General features: G+C 51.7%; 1 protein-coding gene across 4 annotated transcripts in view; it reads left to right on the top strand.

The window, feature by feature from the left end:
* The window catches only part of LOC106723029 (zinc finger protein 350-like), a 12,083-nt gene extending 7,627 nt beyond the window's left edge, over positions 1 to 4,456 (top strand). For 2 of the 4 annotated variants that reach the window (XR_003092023.1, XR_003092021.1), the window contains exons 5-7: positions 930 to 1,046; positions 2,488 to 2,556; positions 3,431 to 4,456. Coding sequence is in view for 2 of the 4 variants with exons in the window: in XM_025193085.1 (XP_025048870.1) it covers positions 930 to 1,046; positions 3,431 to 3,609 (296 nt within the window). In the remaining 2 variants the exon portion in view is untranslated. The remainder of the gene's footprint in view (positions 1 to 929; positions 1,047 to 2,487; positions 2,557 to 3,430) is intronic. The other 2 variants (XM_025193086.1, XM_025193085.1) reach the window with 2 other exon arrangements.
* The last annotated feature ends 5,438 nt before the right edge of the window (positions 4,457 to 9,894 follow it).

Raw genomic sequence — 9,894 nt, 5'->3', positions numbered from 1 at the left:
GAAGGCCCAGGGAGAACAGTAAGGGGCCGAATAGGGAGAGAATTGGAGTAAGAGAATTGAGACAACGGTGATTACATCGGCGAGGTGTGGACTGCGGTGTAGGGGAGGAAACGGAGCTGCAGATAGCGCCCCCTAGCGGAGGGGGCAGTATAAGGGCAGCCTCCCGCTGATTAACACTAATTAATTAAGACCAAGGTATGGCAGGCGAGTAGGCGGGCGGTTGCCCCAGAGACGGGTGTGGGACACATTGAGGACGGCCCAGAGTGACGACCTGTCACAACTTGCCAACCTGTTCACTCATCTCCCCTTGTGGTATGATCCTCCCAATGGATTGGATGATTGCTCAGTTGCAGCTACATTTATTATGAAATCATCCTTTCCTAGCCCTGGTGATGATGAATTACTCTCTCTCCCAGGAAAAGTCTCATTTTCAGCCACCTGTCTCATTGTCAGCTACCTATGATTTTCAGTGCCACAAGTCCTCGCTTTAAACCTTCACTGACAATAAGCTCACTTCTACTCCTTTTCCTGGAATTACACTGAGAAGATAAATATTATCCATCCATAAGAGTGTCCAATATCTCTTTCTTTTGGTATTCTGAAAACAGTGAAAGCTTTATATTTTTGCTCCCCAGTACATCATGGCTCACTGCATCTCCACACCTGTCCCTGGTGACTGTCAGTTTAATGCCCTTTCTAAATCAGGAGTGGTTCGTGGTTTGTTTCCTATGACCATCCCTACACCACTTGAGTGACAAGGACCATTACCTCTTGAAGGCTTCTCACTGCAGTGCCTTCTCTTTCATCTTACAAGCCTATTCTCCCTTGTCCATCAAGGCCCTAGTAGACACCTTGAGTTCATTGGATCCATTCCCCAAATCCCAGTTGGTTATTCAGTCACAAACACTCTTTAATGACTGCCCAAACAGGATATCGAGGTCCCACACCCGCCCTAATCTGCAGCATCCAGCAAGGACAGGTGGAGCTCTGGGTCTGTGATGATGAGGACCATGGAGAAATCTCAAGATCAGAGGACCCGCTGCCAGGTGAGTTGTGGTTGTCCCCATCACCCAACTGGTGTCAGTAAAACTCATGGCCAGAGTGCCAGGGGGACCTGGAAACTGTAGGCCTGCCCTGTGCCGCCATTCCAGGGTGCTGACCTCAGACACAATGTATTATGCTGTAATGCAAGGGCCGGCAATTATTCTGGCTGTAGGGCCGCTTAATGAGTTTTAGTGAACTGTTGAGGGCCGCAAGGGTGCAAGTCCCGCCGCTAACCTCTGACCGTTGCTACTGGAAGTCTCTCCCCTTTCCCCTAGAAGTATTCCTTTTGGGAAGGGGGTTTGCCATCTTGGACCCAGGAAAAAAACACAAATTATGTACTAAAAATCAAAGATCCATAATAATATATTTTAATTTTTTAAAATATTTTTTCCTGATTTGTGTGTGTTTGTGCTGTGTATATGTAGAAGTGATTGCATAATAGCTCAATGTGAAATCTTACTCTTGTATCTTGTGGAGGGGTGGGTATGGGGTTTGTGGGGCCTGTGGGTATGTGTGTGGATGTGCATATGTGGCGTGTGGGTGGGTATGGGGTTTGTGGGGGCTTTGGGGTGTGTGGATGGGGAGGGGGGCTGGGGGTGTATGTGTGTGGTGTGTGTCTGTGGCAGTGAGCGGGGCTCCCCCGAGAAGCATGCAGGTAAGAGTGTGGGTAGGTGTGGTGTTTGTAGCGTGTGTTATTGTGTGTGAGGCAGGATGTGGTTGTGGGTTTTGTGGGGGAGGGTTTGAGGGTATATGGCGTGTACATGGGAGGCCCCGGCCCACAACAGCCCAGAACCTGCATACCCTGCAGCACCTCCCCCACCCCTGCCAACAGTGAGCAGCTCCAGCGTGGCCTATGCCCACTCTACCCTGTGCTTGAAGCATCCTACCACCCCTGCACATGCAGCATGGCTAGGGTGGCTCCTTCTTGCTACTACAGCCCCCAGGTGCAGGCTCCTGGCAGCTACACCTATATAAGCATGAACAATGGGAGGGGGAGAGCCTGCTTTTGCTGTGCGCTGAGCAGCAGTTTCAGTCTTGCACTGCAGCTGCTCGGCCCAGATGAGCGAGCCCGCAGCTGGTGTGGGGCACACAGGGTCAGGGCTGCGTGTGCTGGTACCTGTCGCTACCACGGGGCTGGTGGCAGCCAGAAGGAACATCCACTGCTCACATTGCCTAGAAACATAGCCCAGCTCTGGAGCTGTGCCAGCCCTGCTGCATACCCAGGGGGTGGCAGGATGCGCCATAGCCAGGCCATGCTTCGGCCAGGCGGAACCCAGGAACCTGCTATGGGCAAGACAAAGCCCCTCTGCTGGTTGAATACATCCTGCAGGCCGTATGTTGCCCATCCCTGTTATTATGTGTCCAGAAAGGTGTTGTTCCCACTCTGAAATTCAATGATGTGGATGTTAGGAGATAATCAGGCTTGCTGTCTTAATTTTTCAGACCAGGCTGCCACGATCTTAAGTTTCCATCTTCACTCAGCAATGTAAGAGTTAATTCCCCCGGCTCAAGGTAACCATACCTCTCTAACACCCTCTCCCAGGGTATGATGGGATTTGAAGTCCCCAGTTGAAATCATATGGTAGACAGAGAGGTTATGTGTAGCCATTCCTGTTGGACAAGAAAGCAGCTGAGGCTCTTTCTGGCTGATTCTGCTGACGATGACCTGGAACCCAGGAAGAGTTTCAGCATGGTCTCAGGCTGCATTAAATGGCTCCATGGCATGGATGAGATTCACAAGATTTCAGGTTGTGGGGGGAAGTGAATTCCCCATGGTATCCATGAGAATTGTCCCTTTCTTGTTTCGTCTCTAGGGCCTTCAGTGTCACGAAGCCTGAGACTCAGCACAGAGTCCAGGTTCAGGTTCATGCCAAGGCCTTAACCCCTTTGAAGACTGCTGGGACATGGAGGCCACCTGGGACCTGTCAGCAGAGGAAAGCTCCATGGGGGCATTCTCTGCATAAGACCTTTCCCTGGAAGCTGGCAGGAAGCACAGCACTGCTCCGCTTGGAAGAGAGAGGCACAGCTCTACGTCTTCCCCTCATCCTTAGCCCAATAGAGCATGACACTATTCAGGCAGTTCCCTAACACACATGTCCCACATGTGCTTGTCTCAGCAGGGCCTGAGGCAATAGTATGGACAGTGGAGCCAGAAACTCAGTCTGGCTCTGAACTCCACTGAGTAGGCAACATTAGCCCAGCACAGGGACCTGCCCTTCCCTCACCCCCAACACTTGGGGGTTTTGACAGGAAGACCTTGCTTTCTTGAGGGAACACAAGTGCCAAGGTCCACGCCTGCTTTAAGGCCCATCCCAGCAGAAGGAATAGCAGTGTGTGCCCTTTGCCAGCAGGGCAGAGACTAATCTGGAGTTTCTTCCCCATGCAGGAAGTGCCTGGCTGCTGAGCAGAGCTGAGGAGCAGCATCCTGCAGAAGGGTCTTCAGACCTGGAGCTGGCACGGACTTCCCCAGGGAATTTGGATGAGGTGGACTCCCTGGGACCTGAGAAGGAGCAATGGTACACAAGTTGGGGGAGGCCCCAAAAGCAGACGGAGAACTTAACGTAGAATGAGGTACCATCTCCAGTTGAGCATGAGAGTGAAGAAAGGGCAGGGAAAAACTTCAAACAATCCCCTAACCTGGCCCAGCACCAGCTTGTCCATATGGGGGAGAGGCCATATCGGTGCTTAGAGTGTGAGAAGAGCTTCACCCGTTCCTCCCATCTGGTCCGGCATCAGCTTATCCACACAGGGGAGAAGCCACATCAGTGCTTGGAGTGTGGGAAAAGCTTCAACCGATCCTGTACTTTGGCCCAACACCAGCTTATGCACACGGGGGAGAAGCCATATTGGTGCCTGGAGTGTGGGAAAAGCTTCGTTCGTTGCTCCAATCTGGTCCAGCACCAGCTTATCCACACAGGGGAGAAGCCACATCAGTGCTCGTCGTGTGGGAAGAGCTTCTTCCTGTTGTCCAGCCTGACCAAACACCAGGTCACCCACATGGGGAAGAAGCCACATCTGCTCAGAATGTGGGAAGAGCTTCACTTGATCCTTCAACCTGTCCCGGCACCCACTCATCCACACAGAGAAGAAACCACATCAGTGCTCAGTGCAGAAAGTGCTTCTTCCACTCCAAACTGGCCCAGCACCAGTGCATCCCTATCTGGGAGTTTCTATAATTCTGCCAGCAATACAGGAAAGGCTTGGAGATGTATACCTGCTTAGCATCCACCAGTGTTTGCATGCAGGGAAGCAGTCCCATGCTGATGCACTGCAGCCATAGTTCACCCTTCATTAAGCCTTTCAAGGTACTGCAAAATTCAAAGTACATAGTTTCATAGTTTCAGGGTCGGAAGGGACCTAATAGATCTTCTAGCCCGACCCCCCGCCAGGGCGGGAGAACAACCCCAAAAAAGATCCCCAGGGTAGGGGCCAGCACCACCTCCCTTGGAAGTTGGTTCCAGCTCCTAGCCGCCCTAACTGTGAAGTAGTTTTTTCGGATGTCCAATCTGTACCTCCTCTCCATCAACTTGTGCCCATTACTCCTTGTTATGCCAGCGGGGGCTAGGGGAAACAGCGTCTCCCCCAAACCCTTCTGGTTCCCCCTAGTGAGTTTATAGACGGTCACCAGGTCCCCCCTCAGCCTTCTCTTGTGGAGGCTGAATAGGTTCAGGTCCCGCAGTCTCTCACTGTAGGGTCTGCCCTGTTGTCCCCGGATCATGCGGGTGGCCCTCCTCTGGACCCTCTCCATGTTGTCCACATCCCTCCTGAAATGGGGCGCACAGAACTGGACACAATACTCCAGCTGCGGCCTGACCAGCGTCGCATAGAGGGGGAGGATCACCTCCCTGGCTCTACTCGAGATGCACCTGTGGATGCACGACAAGGTCCGGTTAGCCCTGCCAACCATGACCTCGCATTGTCGGCCCATGTTCATCTTGGAGTCAATAATGACACCAAGATCCCTTTCCGCCTCCGTGCTCTCAAGTAGGGAGCTCCCCATCTTATAAGTGTGCTGCTGGTTCCTACTACCCAAGTGCAGCACCCTGCACTTGTCCGTATTGAAACACATCCTGTTCCTGTTTGCCCATCCCTGTAACCTATCCAGATCCTTCTGCAATCTCTCTCTCCCTGCTAGCGTGCTCACCTCCCCCCAAATTTTGGTGTCATCAGCAAATTTAAACAGGTTGCTTTCCACCCCAACATCAAGATCGCTGATGAAGAAATTGAATAGCGCAGGGCCCAGGACCGAGCCCTGGGGGACTCCACTACCCACCTCCCCCCAAGTCGAATATGATCCATCCACCACCACCCTCTGAGTGCGACCCTTCAGCCAATCTGCAATCCATCTGACCGTGTAGTAGGCTGGCCTCCCAGGTTAGATGCGGGTGAGGGGTTAAAAGAAACACCTCAGGCAGAGACCAGCCCAGATGCTGGGGGAACCTGTGAGGAGATGATCTTTGCAACAGTCTTGGAGCCTGTGCTATCCCTATCATTCTCTAAAAGCAGCCAGTGCTCCTAGGGGGAGAAGTGCCTTCACAATAGGTCCCTTTCCCAAGACAGCTGGCTCCAAATGACATCCAGGGATTGTCTTTGGCCGACTCCCAGCTTCGACTTCCATCCTGGTCCCAGGTTTCTTGTATGTGAGGCTCTAGAGTTGTAGGAAGGAGGACGTTTATTTCTAGGGAATCATTCTCTTCCACCCTGACCATACCTTTTCTCCCCATGGCATCACCTGTCTCCCAGGCCTGCACATGCCCATCAGGGTCTGTAGGAAACTGCTACTGCCACCCCATGAGCCCAGTTTCTCAGGTTTTGCTTCTCAGCCCCTCATCAGAACGGCACCGCCAAGTGTGAGCTGCTCCCCTCTTCTGCCCTCCCCACCCCCCTGCCCTGCACCTTCCTTCCCTTCATGCCATTCTCTAGAACAGATTCCTTGGTAATCAAACCCCACAACTTAACATAATACCCCTGTGGTTGGTCTCTATGTCCTCTCCAGGGCTGTGACATGGGAACAGAGCAGGGGCCAGAACTCTTTCCTGGGAAGATTTCTCTGTGATTGCTCAGCCCCTTCCCTTTCCAGGGGATTCATCACAATCCAGGGGTTTTTGCTAAGCCTCAGGAGCAGAAGTTGGTCACATTCAAGGCATCACACCCATGTCCTGCTGTGCAGCCAAGGACCCTGCCCTTTTGAACGAACCTCTTGCCAGGGGCAAGTAGAGTCTCTTTTCTGGGTTAAATGCAATAGTTGGGGTAAAGGAGGTGCAGCCTATGACAGGTCCTGCTATTTCTGTGGAAGGGTGGGGATGGTATAAAGGCATCCTCTGGGTGAAATGCAGCATGTTGTAATCTCCCTTTGGGAAAAGTGAGACTTCCCTGCTACTGCCAAAGCCCTTTGGCTCCACAAGTGTCCTGTAGGAGTTACTACAAGAGGTTAGTAACCCATCCTGCAGAAGAAGCCCTTGGGGTTACAATGGGCAATAAACTGAATATGACCCAACAGTGTGCCCTAGTTGCCAAGAAGGCTAATGGCTTGTAGGGCTGTATTGGTAGGTATGTTGACAGTAGGTCAAGGGAAGTGATTATCCCCCTCTATTCAGCACTGGTGAGACCACATCTGGAGTACTGTGTCCAATTTTGGGCCCCCAGTACAGAAAGGATGTGGAGAAATTGGAGAGAGTCCAGCGGAGGGCAAAAAAATGGTGGGGGGCCTGGGGCACATGACTTTTGAGCACAGGGTGCGGGAACTGGGCTTGTTTAGCCTGGAGAAGACTGGTGGGGGCTTTAATAGCAGCGTTCAACTACCTGAAGAGGGGTATGAAAGAGGATAGAGCTAGACTGGTTTCAGTGGTGGCAGATGACAGAACAAGGAGCAACTGTCTCAAGTTGCAGGAAGGGCAGTTTAGGTTAGATATTGGGAATAATTTTCTCACTAGGAGGGCAGTAAAACACTGGAACAGGTTAACCAGAGAGGTGGTTGAATCTCCATCCTTGGAGGTTTTCCAGACCTGGTTAGACAAAGGCTTGGGCTGGGATGATCTAGTTGAGGCTGGTCCTGCCTTGAGCAAGGGGTTGGACTAGATGACCTCATGAGGTCCCTTATAACTCTAAACTTTCCATGATTCTATGATGCTGAAGCAGAATCATTCATCTCCTAACTGTCCTGTCTGCTGATACCTCCAGTGTATAAATTTGCCTCCTCTCTTTCCCCATGTAACAGTGTTTAAGAAAATAAACTTGTGACTTTTGAATGAGCATCAGGTGTTTGGCAGAAGGGTTGGTTTGTCTTGTTGTTGGAAGTGGCCACAGAAAGAAGGGAGGGAATAAGGGTTTGACAAATTTTGAATGTGCCCATTTCTTGTTGAATTTCTAAGGGGTGGTGGAGTTTGGGGGCAATATGTGTAGGTGCGGGAATGTGCGTCAAAGAACTGGAATCCGAACCATCCCTTTCCAAGAGGGGAACATGGGTGCAGATCAGTTAAGGTCCCCTGATGTCTCTTCAGAAGGCCTGACTTCAAAGCCTGCTTCCCACATTCAGTTCCCACTTTTTTGTGACAGTCTTATGAAGTAGAGAGATGGTGCGTAAGCATTTGATGCATAAGCATTTGTTGTCACGGCCCACAAAAGTCCACTAAAGCCCCCACTCTCCAAAATGGGTCAGGCCCCATGTGGGGGTGCAGCCAGCCTCATTTGCTGCCAAGAGAAAGGGCAAATGTCTGCTTCTCTCCCACAGCAGCTCCAGCAAGTGACTGGGAACATGGGAGAGTCCAGCTGAGACCCTGCTGATGAGGTCAGGCCTCCACTTCCACCCATGGTTCAGATTCCAGAGACCCAACGGCCTGCTGAGGAAGGTGAAGTTGGAGGTGGTGATTTCAAGCCCAGCTGCACTTCCCACATCTGGCAGCCAGTGTCAGGTTTACTGCTATCTATTGATAGCCCTCTCCCCACCCAACCAAGTAAAGCTTCCAGTTTTACTGGCCTGCAGCAGCCCAGGGACCCTTTGAATATCTGAAATGGGCCTTCACCCCTGCCTCTTTGCTAGCTTGTCCAGACCCCACCTTGTCATCTGTGAAAGCAATAGATGCATCTAGGACTGTAAAAGGTGTGGTGGTCTCACAGTGGCAGGCCCCAGACCAAATCCCGCATCCATCCCTTCATCTTGTTTTCCTGCAAACTCACCTTAGGGAAAAAGAAATCTTGAGATCCTGACCTGTCAACTCATGGGCATCAGTGGCTTTGGGGAAGTGGTGGCAATGCTTTGAAGAGCTATGGCACAAAGTACAGGTTCTTACAGATGACAAAAACCTAGTTGTCAATCTGCATCCCCAGAAACTGGCACAAGAAGCAAGGGGGTGGTTCCCACTTGTATATAGAAAATCACAGGGGTTAGGGTCACAAGTCAATGGGCGAAGGGAGGGAACAAGTAAAAGGTCAAAAAGCAATGTTGTGGTACCATACATTTAGCACCTTAATTCTCTGCTACCCCTCAACCCCACCAGCAGTGTTCCCCAAACAAGCTGTTAGTCCCAAGAGCGATCAAACGTGCAGCTGCCCCAGGGTCTGAATCCAGCTCCTTCAGCCCACCGTCCTGGCTGACCAAGCCAGTGAGATCTCCAGCTCCACTGCACACTCCTCTGGGTAGGGCTGGCCAGGCTTCATGGCACACTGTTCTCTTTCCCCCTTACTTCAGCCTCAAGCTTCATCTTCCATTTTTCCTTCCTCCCCAGCCCCAGGGGTTTCTGGGATTTGTAGTCCAGACTCCCACTGAGTACAGCTCTGCAGACTGCTCTTGGTTTCTCTTGCAGTTACACACATTACATTCACATCGTACTAGAATATTTGTGTGTGACCAAAACACTCAACTAGAGCAGCTTTGCTGGGGTGGCTGTTTTCCTTGTCCTACTTTGAATTTCAGATGATGTAGAAATGGGAAGGTGGGTGCTATTTCCCAAGAAGTGGAATATGACACTTACCGGGCACAGATCATTGGAACCTAGCCCCATTTTGAAGCCACAAAACATCCTCACACCACCTTGCCAATGGCTCTGCTGTCTGTGCCACCACTTGGAAGAGGTCTGTCCTGAAGAGCAGGCTGCTTGCACGTGACCCCTGCCTCAAGTCCAGGCTGGGGTTCTCTTCTCTCAGGGTAAGATTTACATGCCCCCATATCTAGTCAAGTCCATGGTACTATGTTTATGGCATGACTCATTGTTAGCTGGTCACCCTGGAATGGAGAAAACCTATCAACCCACTACTTGGTGACCAGTGAAAACCCCTGTGGTCTCTTCCAGCCCCTTTCCATTCCCTCTCGGCCTCTTGTAGGCTAAAATCAAGTGCAGTTCTTCACCAGTTGAGTGGGTTCTCTATGATCTGGATGATGACATATTTACTCAGATGGTGCACCGCATCCCATGTGTACGTCTACCTTAGTGTCACCACGCTTTTTAAATGTAAAGATGGGACACCTGCCCACCCCTCCCCACATACCCCCAGATTTCTGCATGGTGGGGATGCGGGCTGCCTGCTGTGGGCTCAGGGGTCCCCACCTGCTGCCCTTCCCCCAGGAGTCCTGCACCAGCTGTGTGCCCCCAGCCCATCTGGCAGCTGCAGGAGACACAAATCCAAGCTACCTTACCCCTGCTGCTGCTGTGCAGGCAGGGGGGCAGTAGGGTGGGGAGCACTTAGCCCGCAGCATGCATCCATCCCCATCCTGCACACAAATCTGGGGGGTACATGCATAAGCTCCTTTACATACAAGCATAATTTGACATGATGGCCAGAGGATCACTCTTGTAAGGACGCGGGGGAGGGGCGAGATGGCAGTACAAGGTGGAGAATAGACCAGTAGACTTG

The sequence above is a fragment of the Alligator sinensis genome, unplaced genomic scaffold (genome assembly GCF_000455745.1).
Source record: "Alligator sinensis unplaced genomic scaffold, ASM45574v1 scaffold1162_2, whole genome shotgun sequence".
Taxonomy (NCBI): Eukaryota; Metazoa; Chordata; order Crocodylia; family Alligatoridae; genus Alligator; species Alligator sinensis.
This window is presented reverse-complemented; position numbering and strand designations above follow the sequence as displayed.